The 21334-nt window shown below is 44.7% G+C and overlaps 1 protein-coding gene across 4 annotated transcripts in view; it reads right to left on the bottom strand.

The window, feature by feature from the left end:
* The window catches only part of PTGES (prostaglandin E synthase), a 30274-nt gene that overhangs the window by 5498 nt on the left and 3442 nt on the right, over positions 1-21334 (bottom strand). For all 4 annotated transcript variants that reach the window (XM_083596612.1, XM_083596613.1, XM_083596614.1 and 1 more), the window contains 2 exons: positions 16822-16964; positions 5378-5460 (listed from right to left, as the gene is read on the bottom strand). In XM_083596612.1, the coding sequence (XP_083452738.1) occupies positions 5378-5460; positions 16822-16964 (226 nt within the window). The remainder of the gene's footprint in view (positions 1-5377; positions 5461-16821; positions 16965-21334) is intronic.

Below are 21334 nucleotides of genomic sequence, written 5' to 3'. Positions count from 1 at the left end.
ATTAGGCCACAACTTTATTGAATTCAGGAATGAGAGGCATTGGCTTAGGCATTGGTCCTATCGACTATCCGGCTCCAGCCCATTTGCTGGAGACACGGGAAGGGTTAACACCATAGAGGGGGAGTCTCCTGCTGAGGCACGTCAACTAGGAGCTCCCCCGGGTCACCACTCGGGGGCGTGCCTTAGGCCCACACCTCCATAGGCTTCGGACAGGGCCACGCCCCCCAAAGTCCTTTATCGGACCACCCTTCATTCTCCGGGGGGAGGTGATGGCGTTCCTCCCTCCATCCTCTAAACCCCTTCTTACCAATGCCTACCGCCACACGAGCAATCGCTCGCCGCCAATACTCTCATGCCTGAAACCAATCCCTTATCCCCTTTGCTATATCCATCAGCCAAATATCATTTCCAGCATCCGAAAGATGCATGCCATCAAGCCAGTAGAGGGCCTCGCAGCTGAAACGTATGCCTGGGTGGCCAATGACCCTCCAACCCAGGGCTGCCAGGTAAGCAGTCATAGGTTTTTTCTAACATAGCGCTTGTAAGCAATCAAACAATTAAATAATTGTGGAGTTGGAAGGGACAAAAACGTGGGGGCTAGCCAGCAAGAGAGGTCGAGCCCTGGCCGCGCCGGCCCTAAATAGGGCAGGCCACGCCCCCCCCAGCCACCCAATTGGCTGGCTGGGTGGACAACGCGGCCGGGATTCCCCTGCTCTCTCGGGGGCTGAAACCAGCCCCTGCTCACGTGGGGTGGGCGTGAAGCCCGCAACCCCACCTCCTGGGCAAGCTGGAAGTGGCTTTATTACATGCAATTTTTCGCCAATACTTGCTGTCTATAAACCATACTTCTGCCATATTTATATTTTCCCTTGATTCAACTCATTTTAGCACAATTGACCTTTGTATGTGCATTGTTTAAATTCACACTATTTGGCTGGAGAATTGGCTTTGCAAAAACTTGAAAAGTGTACATTTTAAAGGACAGACAATCCTGCAATTGTACAGTGGTACCTCGGGTTAAGAACTGAATTCATTCTGGAGGTCCGTAGGGGGGTTATTTGCAATTACATGCTACCTTCCCGAAAGGACGAACCCCTGCCCACTCCTTAGAAGTGTGATTGCCTAGAGCATGTCGTATCCTGCCAATTATGGAAGTGAAAGGCCCCATCAAATCCTTTGCTTACATTCCAAAGCCAGCTCTCATTCTCAAAGCAAACAGTGAGAGTTGTAAATCTCACCAGACCCGAAACACTTTTCCTGCACTTCCTATGCCACAAAACACCCTCTCCTCTTCATGACCATAGGTTCAATAGCTCTGGGGAGGAACTTTTACCAGCTTTTAAAAATAAATAAATCAGCCACTCCTCACTTGGTCAGAGCTTTTCCTTCCCCTCTCCATGACAGATGAGGCTCACCCCTTAATGAAAGGGAAAGCCAGCACTCCATAGCAGAAAGATCTCCATTGATGTCAGCCAGCTGACACAACTCTTGACAGCCTGTTCCTGGCAGCAGGGAGTATTTAAGGTGCACTTAATCCTCCTCAACACAGAGAGAAATCAATTAACAGTGCTAGGCAGCTGCTACAGTTGTCAAAAGTGCCCACAGGTGATATACCTAGGTGACTCAAAGCTGCTGCTTCTTTTTGGTGCCTGGATTGACAGCTGCCTAGGCTGGCCAAAAAAATTTCAGTGTGGCTAGGAGCGCATTGGAACACTGGGTGAAGAGACCCAGTGCTTCCCAGCTCCACGATCCAGTGACTCGCCTAGTTCCAGCACCCTGTTCTCCTGGTGGCCAACCAGATGCCCCAATGGGAAGCCCACAAGCAAGCCCACAAGCAAGTCTCCCCAGTTTTGTTCCTCAGCAACCTGGCATTCAGAGGCAGGTAGCATAAGGTCATCACGGCTAGTAGCCACCAATAGCTGTGTCCTCCATGAGTGGGTCCATCACCCTTAAAAAAAACTGTGTTGATGGGCATCACCACTGTCTTGTGGCTGCAAATGTCAGTTTAATTAAGGGGGCAGAATTTATATGGAGCCATCGAGGCTTTTTGTTCTCTGTTGGGCTTCTTAGGGTGAGGAGCTTGCAAGTGTATAAGGCTGTAGGATTGGAAACCCACAACTCTATTAGCCTTTGCATCTATGACCAGCTGCTCCTCCCTCTCCCAAATCTGCTTTTGCACCATTTCCCTCTCTTAGCTATGCCCTGCCTACCCAGTCAACTCTGCTTCACCTCTTTTCCTTTACAAAAGAAACAAAACAAAACAGGACTTCACGCTTTTCTTCGGAAGGAACGCAGGTGCTTGAAGCAAGCCAGTCACATGTTCTCAAGGGGATTTCAGGGCCAGCTGAACACCAGCGGCACTTAAGATTCTTGTTCAGACTAGTCCTGCAGCAGTGCATTTAGATTCAGAGGTCTGGATACTGAACCATCACACTACGAGGGCTGCAAGCGTCAAGGGCCTTGAGTCTGTTGTGTGGGGAGGAGCGGGCAAAGAGAGTCCTTCAGGCCACTTTCATCTGTGTGTCAAAAACATAAGAAGAGTCTTCTGCATCAGGCCATTGGCCCATCTAGTCCAGCATCCTGTTCTCACAGTGGCCAACCGGATGCCTGTAGGAAAGGAGCAAGCAGGATCCAAGCACAAGAGCCCTCTCCCCTTCCCCTGTGGTTTCCAGCAACTGGTATTCAAAAGCATCAGAGCATAGCCCTCTTGGTTAGTAGCCCTCGATAGCCCTTTCCTCCATGCATTTGTCCAATCCTCTTTTAAAAACATCCAAGTTGATGTCATCACTGCCTCCTGCAGAAGGGAGTTCCATAATTTACCTCTGTGCTGTAATTTTCATCTGTCCTGGGTCTTCCAACAGTCAGCTTCACTGTTTGCCCACAGAGTGGTGGTGTTATGAAAGAGGGAAGGGGGGATTTTCTCTCTCCACTTTCTCCAGGCTGTACATAATTCCGTAAACTTCTACCATGTTGCCTCTTACTTGCCTTTTCTCCAAATTTAAGTCCCAGACGCTGTCTATGGATTAAGACACTTGAGACCCTCCTTACAGTGGTACCTCGGGTTACATACGCTTCAGGTCACAGACTCCGCTAACCCAGAAATAGTACCTCGGGTTAAGAACTTTGCTTCAGGATGAGAACCGAAATTGCGCAGCGGTGGCAGCGGGAGGCCCCATTAGCTAAAGTGGTACCTCAGGTTAAGAACAGTTTCAGCTTAAGAACTGACCTCCAGAACAAAGTAAGTTCTTAACCCGAAGTACCACTGTATTTATATCTGTGATTTTATATTGTTTTACACTCCTTTTTAATATTGTGTTTAAATTATTATAACCTGCTGTGGGACCACCTTAGGGGCATGGGTGAGATAAAAGTAAAACAATTCACTGTTTAAGTTTGAGAGGTCAAGCCCAAGTGGAACGTCTGTTTACTACCTGGTGTTATTGTATTATAACCTATAAAACCAATCTGGAGACAGGCGTCAAAGGGCAAAGCAGTACAAACCAAAGCCACTGTGGTGCAGTGGTTACAGTGTCAGACTAAGACCTGGGAGACCAGGGTTCAAATCCCCACTTGACCTGGAAGCTCACTGGGTGTTATTTTGGACAGTGCACTGCCTCTCTTAACCTAACCTACCTTACAGGGTTGTTGTGGGGATTAAATGAGGAGGGAGAGAACCACATATGCCATTTTGAGATCCTTGGAGAAAAAAGGTGGGATATAAATGGCAATAAAATAAAATAAAATAAATAAATCTGGCCAAAAGCGGTTTGAAAAATAGTCCAAAATATTCTCTCAGTTTGCATCTTTCTTTCTTTCTTTCTTTCTTTCTTTCTTTGGCTCCAAAAGTGCCAGATAACCTCTGTCTAAATATAGGTAGTTGTATCCAATGCTTGTCTTACTCAGAGTAAACCCACTTAAGTTAATGGGCACAACTAACTTAGGTCCACAAATTTCAGCAGGTCTGCTCTGAGCAGAACCAACTCACAAGTTCTGTACGTTGAAACAATGCATAGTTTTAGCCTTACCATTATATGTTTTATCCTCCCTTCACCCTAAGACTGTGTCACTGGTGCTGGTACAGTTGTGTTTTTCATGGTAATTAGTTGTTTGGTTTTTTAAAAAGAACAAGAATGTTTTGTTTTTCTTTTCTTTTTTTTAAAAAAAACTGCTACCAAACTGAATGGGAACCCTGCTGATCAACCTCAAGTAGATTAGTAGAGGAATTAACCATACCCTCCTCAAGGCAACAACTAATGAAGCCTTTCTGGGAAGAATGAGAGATGCAATTTCTGAGAAGTGCAAGCGTTTTTTAATTGGGCATTAAGTACTAAAGATTTGCTCCTGCCTTCGGCCAATTTAATTTGCTGGTTTCCGCGCTGAAAAAGAACACTAGTTCTGTTCCACTTGCGTCTTTCCCTGGTCAAGCCAAGCAGCAAACTGTTTCTTTGACATTCTTTGTATGTTTGTAAATAGATAGATACTGTAAATATAGATACAGATACTGTATATAAAATTTCTGTGCTCAAGGGAAATTGAGATGTGATCTGTTGCATCTAGGGAAGAATTCTAAACTTTAAATGTCACTAGATGTGACTAAATGTTTAGCTGGAACTTTCTGCATTGCGGGAGGTTAGACCAGAGACCCTTTGGGCCCCCATCCAATGCTAGAATTCTACAATTTTATTATACTATGATTCTATGGGGACGCGGGTGGCGCTGTGGGTAAAACCTCAGCGCCTAGGACTTGCCGATCGCATGGTCGGCGGTTCGAATCCCCGCGGTGGGGTGCGCTCCCGTCGTTCGGTCCCAGCGCCTGCCAACCTAGCAGTTCGAAAGCACCCCCGGGTGCAAGTAGATAAATAGGGACCGCTTACCAGCGGGAAGGTAAACGGCGTTCGTGTGCTGCGCTGGCTCGCCAGATGCAGCTTGTCACGCTGGCCATGTGACCCGGAAGTGTCTGCGGACAGCACTGGCTCCCGGCCTATAGAGTGAGATGAGCGCACAACCCTAGAGTCTGGCAAGACTGGCCCGTAAGGGCAGGGGTACCTTTACCTTTACCTTTTCTATGATTCTATGACTTTCACCTCCATCCCCACTCGGGGTGCACGAATCTTTCCATTTTGCCCCCCCCCCCATTTCCCCAAACTTCTTCACAACTCTTGAGTGGCCTGTGAAGTTACCAACAATATGTCCTCAGTGATGCTAGGGGGGGCCAATCACATGGGAAGAGGGAAGGAAGAATGCTAAGCAGCTTCAAAATCTACATCACTGGTTAGCCATGCAAAGCAGAGCCAGCAATTGATTGGTTGACGTGCAAGGGAAAGATGGCCTCCTAATGGTGCACAGAGGAGTTTTGTTTTTTATTTTTAAGACTCACCTGCGGCATCTCTCCACATCAGGGTCATCCCTGTGGTATTGCAGCCCTCCGTGCCTCAGAGCATCCTCCGGATTGGCAAATGCCTGGAGGAAGACAAGGATCAATTAGTTCACGACAGGCTCATAATAAGAACTTTCTCCCTGCATCTCCCCTCATTGTAAGCAGTTTTGCTAAAAGCGCAGTTGCTGACAGAAGCGAGGCACTTTTGGCATATCACGCTTGTGCCAAGGCCAAGGTGTTACTATCAGTATATAAAGCCCTTAACAACTTGGGACCAGTTCACCTGCAAGATTACCTTACCCCAAATCCATCCACTCAGCCGCTTTGATCTAAGGAACTAGCCCTGTTACAGGTACCATGTCATACCTGTCTTTAAACTTTGGAACTCCCTGCCTATTGATGTCAGGCCTCCAACTTTTCCGTACTTGTTTTGGTTTCTGTACTTGGAGTTGGTCTCTAAGGCGCTACTGGACAATTTTTTAATTAATTTAATTATTATTTTTATTTATTTTGACTGCGTCTGACCAACACAGCTACCTACCTGAATCTGTACTTGTTTTGTTTAGAAAAACCATTGAAAGCTGATGCAAATTTCAACCTGCTTTTGGTTTATTGTTATTTTAACTTTTCAAAAGTCTTAAATTAATTTTTCTTATTGCTTTGTCTATTTTGTAAATAGCTTTAATGTTACTATGTTTTGTTTTACAATCAAGCAGGGTATACATTTTAGGAAATAAATAAATACATTTTCTGATGGAGGAGCCATCAAGAGTGAAGCCTACCTGTTAGAATAATCTCTGGCTACACTGAGCCTTTCCCCAGGGCAAGCAAAGTTCTGTTTTACTTTGCTATTTCCTCCATGCACACTGGCCACAGACCACATACTTCCTGGAGCAACAAAAGCCCTTTGGGCAGATCCTGTCTTTGGGCAGGAGTTGGGGTGGCCTGGGTAGCCATTGGCACAAAGGAGGGTTGCTGGATCTGCAAAAACTCTCAAGGTTCACACAAGAGAAAAGGGTCCCTGCACAAGCCGTCCAGGAGCTCATGTCACAAATTGTGGCGAGGGGCCACAGCTCAGTGACAAAGCATCTGCATTGCATGCAGAAGGTCCTAGGTTCAATCCCAAGTGGCATCTCCACGTAGGGCTGGGAGAGACACCTGATACCCCAGACAGTTGCTGCCAGCCAGTGTAGACAATGCTGAGCTAGATGGAACATGTTTGACTTGGCATAAAGCATCTCCCTAGGCTCTTGTTTAATCTAGCCCTTTATTCATAGCCACATGAACTAGAATCTTGTTTCATTACCTAAGGAATCCTGGGAACTCTTAAGGGTGCTGAGAGGAAATATGATAGCCATCTGCAAGTGTCTGAATGGCTCTCCCATGAAATATGGAGCAAGCTTGTTTTCTCCTGTTCTGGCGGGTAGGATCCAAACTAATGGCTTCAAATTGCAAGAAAGGAGATTCCGACTAAACATCAAGAAGAACTTTCTGGCAGTAAGAGCTGCTTGACAGTGGAACAGACTCTCATGAGAGGTGGGGACTCTCCTTCCTTGGAGGTTTTTAAGCAGAGGTTGGATGACCACCTGTCATGGATGCTCTAGTTGAGTTTTCCGCATTGCAGGGGCTTCGCTTAGATGACCTTTGGTGTCTCTTCCAACACCACAATTCCATGAGTTGTCAGGACACCCCTATTCCCCCACAGAGTTACAACTATCAAAGTTCCCTGGGAAGAGAGATTGATGCAGAAATCCTGGGAGGGGAAATAGAGGTCTCCTAACAACTGGGTTAAACCACAGAGCCTAGGACTTGCCGATCAGAAGGTCAGCGGTTCGAATCCCTGCGACGGAGTGAGCTCCCGTTGCTCGGTCCCAGCTCCTGCCAACCTAGCAGTTCAAAAGCATGTCAAAGTGCAAGTAGATAAATAGGTACTGCTCCAGCGGGAAGGTAAACGGCGTTTCCATGCGCTGCTCTGGTTCGCCAGAAGCGGTTTAGTCATGCTGGCCACATGACCTGGAAGCTGTACGCCAGCTCCCCTGGCCAATAAAGCGAGATGAGCGCTGCAACCCCAGAGTCAGCCACGACTGGACCTAATGGTAAGGGGTCCCTTTACCTTTAACAACTTTTAAGACCCTTAAAAAACTGCAGTTCCCAGGTTTTTTTGGGGGGAACACCATGGCTATTTAACATAATATGATACTGCTTTAAATGAATTGTTTAGATGAGGCTCCGACAAACCCATACATTTAAAGCATGACTTCTCCACTCCCAAAGAATCCCTGGAGCTGCTGTTTGTTCAGGGTGCCAATACATAGTCTTTACCTCGCATTTGGTAGCTTCCTGTGTTTACTAAGGAAGACCTACAAGGCCATGAGGACTAGTTTCTTGCGTGCCAAACCACAATTTGGCAATCTGCCTTGTAACCTATTCGCAGGATTTTATGCGAATGAACTCAGCTCCAGAACATCTGACAAAGATGACTGCAACTTCACACTTCAGGCATGAAAGTGCCAAGGTCTGGCCCCTCCCAGGAGCAGCCTCGGGTCATAAGTGTCCTCTCAGCTCTAAAACATTCAAATTAATTACCAGCTTCCTTGAGGAAGTGGTGGAGACTGTGGAATGCTTACACTTGAAGCAAACTAGTCCCAGCAGAACCCCTTCAGGGAGTGCAGAAGCACTGATTGGCATTGCCCTCTGCAGATCGCACAACTTCTGACTGCAGGGATGGGGGAGAGAAGAGAAGGCAGGCTGGTGCATGAATGCTCCCCGCATGGAAAGGCAATCTTCATGCAACAGGGAGAGGCTGAGGCAGAACCTTCCCCCCCATTGCCCCCCCCCAATATCCCAGTTTGCCAAGTGTGCAGAATATTTTTATATGGAAAGTATTGATTCATTCTTTTAATTTATGCTAGTTTGAATGTATACACATGTTTTTTGCTTAAAATATTGTAAGATGCTTTGAGTTGCCATGGCAAAAAAGTGACCAATAAATTTAATTAATAATTATAATTGGAACAACAAGGGATGGGTGAATATGCCATAGTTGGTTTCTCCAGTTTTCTTTTTCCCTGTCTTAAACTCACTTCTCCACATTTCCACCTGAGCTTGCAATTTATTTATTTACATTTAAAAGCCCTCATTTTAAAAACCCGACATTTTAATATGAATTCCTTCAACACACACACCCATTTCTTCATGAAACTTTGTCAAACTCATTATTCTTTTCTGCAAAGAATATTTCCCCATATATTTATATCCCCCCATATGATACATTTCCGCACATTATTTTTGTGAACATATGCATTTTTCCCCCATGTTTCCCCCAGATGTGGGAATTTTTAGGCAGATTACCTGGCTGGGAAACTGCAAAAATGCAGAGATGTGGAGATTTCAAAGGACTGATGCGTTTTGGTTCCCATACTGTTTGTAAAACACACATTAGGTAGATTTGCCTTTTAAATGCAAATAGAATTGAAATTTCCCCCCATCCCTACTCTGAACCTGCTACCGCCCCTTGCATTTTAAAGTAACATATTTCCGAAAAACACCGGCAGCTGGTTTTACAAATTGGCCAAATACAGTTTATGCATTCAGTGCAGCAAGAGATGGTGCCTCTGAGTTATTTTCTAGCATTCTACATGTGGGGAAAGGCTGGGTTGGCTTGCAAGCTTTCTACAAGTGTGGGGCTCTGTGTGTGTGGGAGGGGGGAGCAACTAAATATACAATCCCAACCAGCTCAAAGCTTTAGCCCTTAATTCTGTTCATTTTGTAACTCAGCCTCAGAGACAGAAGATGTGAGATGTCTTCAGACTGTGCTCAAAGACGGATGTTTTAAAGTATTTCCCCCACTCCAGGAGATTATGAGCTTTACAGAGAGTGTATAATAAAAAGCGAAGACTGCTTCTTCCCATTCCAACAGGCTTTTATCAGCATTTTGGGAGATTTAGTAGAACATTCCACCCAACGTCACTGGCTGCATGGCTCTGTCTGTGCCTGGTGATTTCCCACAACTGTCTCAAGTTTGTTGCACCACCTAATGCAAGGTGGCAGTCTCTTATGAATAAACCCCAGGTTGTGAAAGGAGTTCCATAAGCCATGCTCTTTAAAACATTCCAAAAGAATATTAAAACAACCACCACCTCCAATAAGTCCACAGCTTAAACTGCAGTAAAATCCTGTTTTTGGTATTCCAGTTACAGTCATCATTTTGGGTTTCTTAATTTGAAACAGTCAGGATTAGATTATTTCTGGTTGCCTTTTCATTAAAAGTTCCAGGCATTGCTTGCATCACAATTGCAGAGGTTTTGGCATTGGATCACTTCCAATTTCTTAAAAGATCCAGCACCTAATCCTTGATGTTGCAACGATCTGTTTTGAAAACGGAGAATGTACAGACCCTGTTTGGAAACTAGCAAGTGTCCATTGGAAGCCAGCTCACTATTTTGAATACAAGAATCTCAACTGTTTTCCAAGACAAAGTTCTTTTAAAAGAATGATGACAAGCATGATTTTGAAAGCCTGGAGCCATCCAAGGCCATTGGCTGACCCCGGCTGACAATTGTCCAGATCCCCCTTCAAATCCCTGAAGGAGTTGTTTTGCAACTATTTGGGATTTTTCCAAAAATGAATTATAATGTGAATTATTGGTGGATAATTTGCATCACTTTTAACATTTCAGGAAAGCACTTGAAACCTGGAGGGAGTGGTCAGATATCAAACAAAGAGTCTACTGAGAATGGACCCACTGAAATTAAGAGATCTAAGTTAGTCTAAGTTAGAAGGCTGATTGCCGAAGAATTGATGCTTTTGAATTATGGTGCTGGAGGAGACTCTTGAGAGTCCCATGGACTGCAAGAAGATCAAACATATCCATTCTTAAGGAAATCAGCCCTGAGTGCTCTCTGGAAGGACAGATCGTGAAGCTGAGGCTCCAATACTTTGGCCACCTCATGAGAAGAGAAGACTCCCTGGAAAAGACCCTGATGTTGGGAAAGATGGAGGGCACAAGGAGAAGGGGACGACAGAGGACGAGATGGTTGGACAGTGTTCTCAAAGCTGCGGGAGGCAGTGGAAGACAGGAGTGCCTGGCGTGCTCTGGTCCATGGGGTCACGAAGAGTCAGACACGACTAAATGACTAAACAACAAAAGTTAGTCATGGCCATTATCTTCAATGGGTCTACTCTAAGTAGGACTAGCATTGACCGCAATCCCTGAAGTTTAAACTTCCCTTTCTCTCTGATGGGTGATGTTTTGCAGCCTGAAGGTCACATTCCCTCCTGGGCAATCTTCAGTGGGCTGCATACCTTTGGTGGGCCTGGACAGAGGGAAAAGTGGGTGCAGAGACTGACTTTCTTCAGTAGCCTAGGGTCAACTCACACAATTTTCAGAGACTTGTATATGCAAACAGACACCACTCTCTTCAACACCCACCCAAAAGCAATACAGATTTATGGTTCCCCCACAATGAATACTGTATTGTTTTGGTGCGGGTGCAATAGGAATAATAGGAGATGGAAAAGATTGTCAGGAAAGACTGGGGGATGCCACCTGCTCCTCAGATATGTCCCTGTTACCCCAAAGGCTGTTGGTATGGTGGGCTTCTGCCCACTCTTCACAGTAGAATTTTTGTGGGAACTCTGCCTCCTCTCCCTGGAAAACAGATCTCTCCATTTACTTGCAGAGGGAAAGGAGTGTTGGGGTGAACCTTAGCCCCCCCAGCATAATCCACATGGGGGAGGGAATAGTTTTTAATCCCTCCACCGAATCATTAGGTGGAAAATAGTTCATTGTGATTAAAATCTAGAGCTGTTCATCAAACAGTTTTCTGCTTCACTACTCCTGTTCTGGTTGAGCTCAGTCAGCTTTCCCTAGTTAGCTTGGTTTTGTTATACTGAAAACTAAAAATTAAAATTCAGACATCGCATAAAAATGGAACATTTGTTTTATCCCCCAGCTCTACAAAACAACTTGGGACCTTGGGGAGACACCATGCCTGGTTAATGGCTTGATCCAACTTTGACACACAGAAACCTCCACAAAATCTCCCTATTTGCTTTTTAATTTAGAAAATGGGCAGTTGCCCATGCACCCCCTCCCTCAACACTCAGTGCAGGTTTGGGCACCATCTGGAGTGGGTCCAAAAAGAGATCAACTGTGTTCTGGTTTGTTTTATTGCATCCTAGACAACCACCTATAACTGCAGAACACAGCAGTCAAGTTTTCTTTTTCCAAATAACAAGAAGTGAAAGCTAGATTTCCAAGAAGTACTTGAGAAGGCATTCCTTCCCTTTAGGGAACAGGAAAGAAACTACAGCTTTTTTAAAAAAAGAGAAAACAAACTCATTATTTTTAACATCACACAAACTTCCGCTAAGCAGAAGTCCCGCTAAGAACATCAGAAGTATGGACTGGATCAGGCTAGCAGCCCATCTAGCCAGCCACCTGCTCTCTCAGTGGCCAAAAAGATGTGCATTATGGGAAACCTACAAGCAGGACCCGAGCACAAGGGCACTCTCCCCTTCTGTGGTTTCCAGCAACTGAGATAGAGAGAGACATACTGCAGCGCAAGGCAGCAGCAACAATTCTAGGCTGAATCAAGTCTAGTACAGTGGTACCCCTGGTTGCGAACGGGATCCGTTCCGGAGGCCCATTCGCAATATGAAAAGAACGCAAACTGCAGCGGCACTTCTGCGCACGCGTGGGTTGCGACTTGCCACTTCTGTGCATGCGTGTGGCGTCATTTTGCGCTTCTGCGCATGTGCGAGCGGCGAAACCAGGAAGTAACCCTTTCCAGTACTTCCAGGTCGCTGCAGGACATAACTTGAAAGAACGTAACATGAAGCAAACGTAACATGAGGTATGACTGTATCCAGATCAAGGAAAGTAATAGTATTGCTCTATTCTGCCTTGATCCGCTCCCCTGCTCCCACTGGAATCTTGCGCCCAGTTCTGAGCAACACAATTTCAGAATGAAGTGGTTATTACAACCTTTGAAGGAAGTCTGCAATGAAATTCTGGAAGGGAAGAGGGCACCAGAGTCGTGGAAAGAGGCGTATATTACACTTATACCGAAAATAGAGACTGAAAAGACTCAGCTTAAGAACTACCGCCCTATATCGTTACTTAATGTGGATTATAAAATTTTTGCTGACATTTTGGCCAAGAGATTGAAAAAAGTATTGATGGAAGAGATTCATAAAGACCAAGCGGGCTTTCTCCCGGGAAGACATTTGTCTGATAATTTGAGGAACATAATTGATATCGTGGAAAAACTAGAAGTGAATATAAACACTAAAGCAGTTCTGATATTTGTGGACGTGGAGAAAGCTTTTGATAATATCTCTTGGAGTTTTATGAAAAAGAACCTACAGGGGATGGGGGCAGGCCAAGGTTTTGAAAATGGTATAGGTGCAATATATTCTGAACAAAAGGCTAAATTAATTGTAAATAATGTGGTGACGGAAGAATTTAAGATAGAAAAAGGGACACGACAGGGGTGCCCAATCTCCCCATTGCTTTTTATATCGGTCCTGGAGGTTCTGCTGAATATGATTAGAAGGGACCGGTTGGTTAAAGGTATACAGGTCGGAGCCAAACAGTACAAATTGAGAGCATTTGCAGATGATTTAGTACTGACGTTACAGGAGCCAGAATCTAGTACCAAAAGGGTTTTAGAACTAATTCAAGAATTTGGTCAAGTGGCAGGATTCAAACTGAACAAGTCAAAAACTAAGGTTTTAGAGAAAAATTTAACACCGATTGAAAGAGAGAGGTTTCAGAATGAGACAGGTCTGAATGTGGTTAAGAAAGTGAAATACTTGGGGATTAACATGACAGCAAAAAATGGGAATTTATTTAAAGATAATTATGAAAAATGTTGGACGGAAGTGAAAAAAGATTTAGAAATTTGGTCAAATTTGAAGCTTTCCTTGTTGGGTCGTATTGCAGCTATAAAGATGAATGTATTGCCTAGAATGCTGTTTTTGTTTCAAACACTGCAAATTGTGGACAAGATGGATTGTTTCAAGAAGTGGCAGAAAGATATATCTAGATTTGTCTGGCAGGGCAAGAAGCCCAGAATAAAATTCAAGATATTAACTGATGCAAAGGAAAGGGGTGGATTTGCCCTGCCAGACTTTAAACTTTACTATGAATCAGCAGCATTCTGCTGGTTGAAAGACTGGCTGCTTCTTGAGAACACAGACATTTTGGATTTAGAAGGTTTTAACAATGTCTTTGGGTGGCATGCATATTTGTGGTACGACAAGGTTAAAGCACATAAAGCATTTAAGAACCATATTGTCAGGAAAGCTTTGTTCAATGTTTGGATAAGATATAAGGATTTATTGGAAAATAAAACCCCAAGGTGGCTGTCACCAATGGAAGCAAAAGTCCAGAAAAAGCTCAATATGGAGGCCAAATGGCCGAAATATTGGGAAATTTTGGAACAAGAGGGAGATAGACTAAAACTGCAGAGTTTTGAGAAACTAAAAAACAAAGTGCGAGATTGGCTTCATTATTATCAGATAATGGAGGCATATAATTTGGACAAGAAAATTGGCTTCCAGGTGGAAAAATCAAAATTAGAAACAGAACTGTTAGAACCCAAAACTAAGATTTTGTCAAGGATGTATAACTTGCTGTTGAAATGGAATACACAGGATGAAACGGTGAAATCTGCTATGATTAAATGGGCACAAGATGTTGGACATAACATTATGTTTGCTGACTGGGAACAGTTGTGGACCACAGGTATGAAATTTACGGCATGTAATGCCTTAAGAGAGAATATTATGAAAATGATATACAGGTGGTACATGACCCCAGTCAAGCTTGCAAAAATATATCATTTGCCCGATAATAAATGTTGGAAATGTAAAGAAACTGAAGGTACATTTTTTCACCTTTGGTGGACGTGCCCAAGAATCAAGGCTTTCTGGGAGATGATATATAATGAAATGAAAAAGGTATTTAAATATACCTTCCTGAAGAAAGCAGAGGCCTTCCTTCTGGGCATTGTCGGCCAATTGGTGCCAAAGAAGGACAGAACTTTTTTTATGTACGCTACAACAGCAGCAAGAATACTTATTGCAAAGTATTGGAAGACACAAGATCTACCCACTTTGGAAGAATGGCAGATGAAGGTGATGGACTATATGGGATTGGCAGAAATGACTGGCAGAATCCGAGACCAGGGAGAAGAGTCGGTGGAAGAAGATTGGAAGAAATTTAAAGATTATCTACAGAAATATTGTAAAATTAATGAATGTTAGAATGATGTTGGATAGAAATTAAGTGGTTTCCAGCTGTAATGCTTTAAGAGAATATGAAAAAAGGGTTATAAATAGGTAAAAACATAATGGTAAGGATTTGCTGAACCAACAATTTGAGGTGGAATACAAAAAAGGGAGGTATGAGGAGGTCTGGGAAACAAGCTAAAGGAAAATAAGCAATGGAAAATTTGTGTGTTTTTAATTATTTTTATTTTGTATTTTTGTTATTTTTTTCATTTTATTGTAATACTTTAATAAATCTTAATAAATATCTTATAAAAAAAAAACCACACAATTTCAGAATGATATTGACAAGCTGGGAGATGAGGCAGAGGAGGGCGACCAAGATGATAAAATGTCTAGAAACTAAGCCTTACAAGGAACATTGAGGAAGTTGGGTATGTTTAACCTGGAGAAGAGAAGACTGAGAGGTGACCCAATAGCTATCTTCAAATACAGTGGTACCTCGTGTTACGTACTTAATCCATTCTGCAGGTGCGTTTGTAACAGGAAACCGCTCGTAACATGAGGCACGCTTTCTCTAATGGCGCCTCCCGCTGCTGCTGTGCCGCCGCACCACGACTTCTGCTCGCATCCCGGGGCAAAGGTCACAACAAGGGGCATCTACTTCCGGGTTAGCGGAGTATGTAACCCGCAGCATTCGTAAGGGGGATGGTACATAACATGAGGTACCACTGTATCTGAAAGGCTGCCACATGGGAAATGATTGAAGCTTGTTTTATGATGCTGCAGAGGGCAGGACCTGAACCAACAGCTTCAAATGATGAGAATGGTGATTCCAACTAAACATTAGGAAGAACTTTCTGATGGCAAGAGCCATTTGAGGGTGGAACGGACTCCCTGGGAAGGTGGTGAACAATCCTCCATTGGAAGTTTTTACACAGAGGTTGGATAGCTGTCTGTCAAGGGTTTCTTTGGCTGCGAGTCCTGCATTGCTGGGTGCTGGACTAGATGACACTTGGGAAGTTCCCATGGTTCTATGATTCTATGATCTGTGCACAGGATAGTAAGGGTAAGGTAAAGGGATCCCTGACCATTAGGTCCAGCTTTCAATACTGCAAAAGTTTCAGGGTGGCCAGACTGCTTCATCCCCAGTCAATGCTAAATAACTAAAGAGTGCCCCTCCAAACGTCAATAAAACTGCTGGGCAAGCATAGCAAAACAACTAATAAGGTGGAATGGTGTGTAGACAGTCATTTCCCCCCTGCAAATTTCATTTGTTAGTGTTATCATTACTACAACTGTAAAGGCATTTGAAATCCTCCTTCTTGGGGGGAAAAGAATGCACACCACAGATGCTGTCTACCAAACTGGCTGAAGGAGTTAACTTTGCACAGCAATCAGAAGAAACATCACCCATTTAAGATTTGGAAGAGCTTTCAGCAATGCTTTTCTTCAGGCTGCTCACCACTACTCCGCCTTGGTCATCATTCTAAGGGGGCTGATTTATCTCTGCGTAAAGTTGTCTAGTGAACACAAAAACACATTCGGATTGTGTGGCTTCTACATTACTGGCAATCCTGTTCCAATGGAACAAAAATCAGATTGAAAACATGAGACCTGGTTCTAAATTAGTTACAGGAGTGTCAACTTCACCATATACTGGCAAATTAGTCACTTAAAATGCCTGCTACTAGATCCTTGACTAATTTTGAATCTACTGAATTGAATCAAGGACACAGAAGCAAAACACTGGTCTCTATTATTTATGAAGAGCTCCAGGTGCTCACCATTGGTCCCTTGGTGGGCCTTAAAAGTTACTGGAACAAGGATTTAAATATTCAAATAGAGGAATCTGAAAGATGGATCAGCTGTTCTTTTTTTATTTTAACACCTCAAAAAAACCCATCAAATTCCGATTGGGAAGTCTCTCATAAGAATTCCACAACCTGTTTAACATTTCTGGTTTCCCTTTTTCTTTTTTGCAAAGTGTGTTCAAAGCCCAGTTTGGGGGGAAATGTAAACAGATGCAAGTCAGAGAAAGCTAAACAGTAGCATCTATTAAATGCACAAAATGAGATCACAACTTGCTGCGAAATACCAAAAAGTTAAAGAGAACCATTTTCAAAAGCCACATGGAGGGTAAAAACTCATTCTACAATCACACAAGTGCCTTTTAAAAAAAGGGGGGGAAAGAATGACTTGCCTACCTTTTTGCGAAGCCTCACTTGCCCTGTTATGACGGCTATGGCATACATCTTTATGACCAAAAGGGTGCCAAAGAATATGAAAGACACGAAGGCTTCATTCTCCATCATTTTCTGCATGGGAAGCGAAGGATCGATGCTGTTTCCTGAGAGAGTGGGGTGGGGTGGAGAGAGAGAGAAACAGACAGAGAGACAGAGATCTGGAGCTCGTTTTTCCTTCTGAGGTCTGAAAACTAGTGCCAGATTATATCATGTAAGAAAGGGGTTGGATCAACATTAATCACCAGATCTACTCTTTGGATGGAGCCTCTACCAGTCAGCATTGCAACATGCAACCCTTTGGATTTATATTCAGAAGTTCCATTATTTGTTTATTTGTTGCTGCTGCTGCTGTTGCTCCCCACCATTCACCATCAGGTGAATTTAAAATTCAGTATTACAAACCGTTTAAAACAAGTTACAATCACAGGAAGGGGGTGGGTCCTGAAAACCTATATTCCAGATGCAATGGCTACAAGCCAGGATAACTATGCTCTGCTTCCACGATCAGAGGCAGGAATGCTTATGAATAGCAGTTGCTATTCATAACACAGGAGCCGAGTGAGGGCTATTGTGCTCTGATCCTGCCTGCAGGTTTCCCATTGGGGCATCTCACTGGCTGCTGTGAGAACTGGATGCTGGACTAGACGGGCCATTGGCCTGAGCTAGTAAGGCTGCTCATATGGAAGTCTATTGTGATAGCAGAACCTCCATGCTCAAAGACAGTCTACCTTTGTATACCAGATAATGGGGAACAACAGTTGCACTCAGGTCTTGCTTGGGGGCATCCCATAATGGGCATTTGGTTGGTCACTATGAGGACAGGATGCTGGACTCGATGGGCCATGGGCTTGATCCAGCAGGGCTCTTCTCATGTTCTTAGGTGTCCAAGGTTAGGGTAAAGAGGGGTGTTTTTGGCATGATGGACACTGTCCAATGAAGATGCTAGACAAAGTTCCACAACTTAGGTGCCACCACAAATAAGTTCCTCTCTGGGGCTGCCACCATCCTGAATGCCTCAGGACAGTGGAACTACCAAGAGGACCCCCTCTGCTGAGCTTAACACCCAAGAGGGTGGTGGTGGTGGAGAACTCTCAGATCTTTGCAGCCCAAGTTGTTTAGGGCTTTAAACACAAATGTGAACACCTTGAATCGGGCCCAGAAATAGACTGGCAATCAGGAAAAGAGAGCAGAGAATCACTGCTTAAGGCAGGCACCCCCAAACTCAGCCCTCCAGTTGTTTTGGGACTACAATTCCAGTCATCCCTGACCACTGGTCCTGTTAGCCAGGGATGATGGGAGTTGTAGTCCCAAAACATCTGGAGGGCTGAGTTTGGAGATGCCAGGCTTAAGGCAAACAAACCACACAGGTTTAAGATTAACCACCACCTCCTTTAAGTGTCAGGGGGTTGGGCAAGATTTAGAGGCATGGCAGTTCTATAGTATACAGACCTTACAAGTGTCCCTTTTCCAGGGTAATCCCAGATTTACAGAAGCCATCCCGGTCTCTGATTTGATCCCAGAATGTCCCGCTTTTCATTAGGATGTCCCTATTTTCATTGGAGAAATGTTGGAGGGTATGGAGTTATCTGACCCTCCCAGCTATCCCTGTATAGGGAAGGTTTTTATTTTTAAAAATGTTTAATGTTTTATTATGTTTTTATATATGTTGAAAGCCTCCCCGAGTGGCAACCCAGTCAGATGTGTGGAATATAAATAGTAACCCCCCCCCTTATTTTTATGGAATAGGACTTTCCTATTTTCATCAGAGAAATGTTGGAGGGGAGGAACATGTTGCTTGCAAACAGCGATTCTCTTAAGAACATTGTGGTTTTTTTAGAAACTCCAGGTTAATCACCGAGACTCGTGAAATTCTGGCTAGACCATGGTTGCAGACATGCCAGTCATCTTTCTCTGAAATCTGTAACTGCAATGGCAATGGAGGGCATTGCGCAATTACATCATGCCCACAGAGAGAGCAACATCAGGTTAGCATTCCCAAGATGTGCCTTCAAACAGAGCTAAGGAACATTTAGACCTCAAGAAGTGGGTGGTACTCCATGCTCCCCATCCCTTTTCTAAGAAGGAGCACCCCCTCCCCTTCATGCAAGAGATGCTCCTGCTTTAAAAAAGGCATTCCCTCATGGGGGTGGGTGGGGGCGGGGAATGCCTCTCCTAAGGTGGCCCACCACATATTCATTGGAACCCAATTCCCATCAGCCCCAGCCACCATGGCAAACAGTCCAGGAATGATGGGAGCTTGAGTCCAAAGACACCTGGAGAGTCACAGCTTATCCTGTCCTGCCTGAAAATCCTCTGGAATGCATTGGGGTTTCGTGGCTGCAGTTAGGGGGCTTTTTAACAAGACAGGGCTTGTCATGGAACAACTTGCAAAGGATTCCCAGAAAATCAGCCAACACAGAAGTTCCTTAAATAAATCTGCATATAAGGTGTGGAGAGCCTCTGGCCCAAAATACATTGCTGGACTGCAACTCCCATCAGCCCCAGCAGGCATGGGTCCCCACACCAGTGGCAGACCTTGGGGTCTCAAATTTCAGTGCCCAGTACAGCTGACACCTGGCCTACAGGGACAGCCAGAAGCTCACCAGGATGTCAGGCAATAGTACTGTATCTCCTAAGCCTAGCTTCTTCTGCATGTAAAACACATTATCTGCCACTGAGCTATGACCCTTCCCATGAAAATAAGATTCTAGTCCTCATAACAGTGGCACCCCTCAGAGTCTCTCACCACTCAGAGATCTGGAGCAGGCCACAATGTGATTTTATGGGAAAGGACCATAGCTCTGTGGTAGAGTATCTGCCTCGCATGCAGAAAGTCCATGATTCAGTCCCCGGCCTTGCCAGGTAGTTCCAGGAATGTTCCCTGCCTGAAATCCCAGACAGCTGCTGCCAGTCAGTGTAGACAATACTGAGCTAGATGAACCCAGCCATCTGACTCAGCTTCCTGTGCTGATTCAGCTTTTTATTCAGGACAACAGGGACTAGAATTTTACTTTGTTTTTTTAAGGGGAAGTGCACAGCTCTGCGTTAGAGCACCTGCCTTGCTTGCAGAATGCCCCTGCTTCAGTCCCCTGTGGCATCTCCAGGTAGGGCTGGGAAACATTTTGCCCCATCAACTTCTGTCAGCCAGCACCAGACAGCCTCCTTGATTACAACCAATCAGGGAGCCACTCTATTAAGTAGTGGGTGGACATAGCAGATAACACAGAGCTTTCTCCAAGTAGTTCTTTATAAGTACAGTGGTACCTCGGGTTACATATGCTTCAGGTTACATACGCTTCAGGTTACAGACTCCGCTAACCCAGAAATAGTGCTTCAGGTTAAGAACTTTGCTTCAGGATGAGAACAGAAATCGCATGGCGGCGGCAGCAGGAGGCCCCATTAGCTAAAGTGGTGCTTCAGGTTAAGAACAGTTTCAGGTTAAGTACGGACCTCCAGAACGAATTAAGTACTTAACCCGAGATACCACTGTAAGCTGGAACTGAACTGAACAGCAAACAGCTCAGTCGGCCTGCTTTTATAGGCAGCCGCCTGTCAACATTGTAACAACAAAAGCCCAGGGTTTCCTGCCTAAATTACAGTAACTTACGTGGACCTGAGTGAAAACTATATACAGTGGTACCTCTGGATGCGAACGGGATCCATTCCGGAGCTCTGTTTGCATCCTGAGCAGAACGCACCCCGCGTCTGCATGTGCGTTGGTCACGATTTGCCGCTTCTGCGCATGCGCGTGATGTCAGTTAGAGCATCTGCACATGCGTGAGCAGCGAAACCCGGAAGCAACCCGTTCCGTTACATCCGGGTTGCCGCAGAACACAACTTGAAAACGCTCAACCTGAAGCGTATTTAACCAGAGGTATGACTGTACACAATACCCCTGGTGGCTAGGATGAGAACTTCAATACATAACACACTCTCCCTGTCATTGTCTCTTCTTACTAGCCTGCTTTCCAGTCTACTGGTCCTGATGGGCACCAAGAGAGCCTCAGAGAGAGCCCACCCATGGGGGCCCAAGTACCACAAACCTCACTTGGTGCAAGAACCCAACAGGCAATACAGTCCTGACATGTTCTGCCATATAGTCAGCCAATCCCAAAAGGAAATGTCCCATAAGGAAAGGGGGGATATGGATGGAGGGAAAGAAATAGACAAGCTTAGATGTTGGTGGAAGGGTGGCAGCCAACAGCTGAGAGAGCTCCTGCCCCTTTAACAGATATGCAGAGGAAAACCTTACAGCAAGTGTGGCTTTCCACCTACTGAAAAAAAGTCCTCTTCTGCCCAGGTGTTAAAGGGGCAGGAGTGCTCTCTGCTTTTCATACCTGGCCCGTTTCCTTAATTGCATGCATGGACACCCCACTTGTTCCTCCAAGGAGCTCAAGTTGGCACCCATGGTCCTCCTCATTTAATGCCCACACCAACCCTGCCAGGTATTGTAAAAAGTCATTGGAAGGGCAAG

Source organism: Podarcis filfolensis (genome assembly GCF_964270895.1).
Source record: "Podarcis filfolensis genome assembly, chromosome: Z".
Classification (NCBI taxonomy): domain Eukaryota; kingdom Metazoa; phylum Chordata; class Lepidosauria; order Squamata; family Lacertidae; genus Podarcis; species Podarcis filfolensis.
Note: the sequence above shows the minus strand (reverse complement) of the source record. Positions and strands in the feature narration are given on the sequence as shown.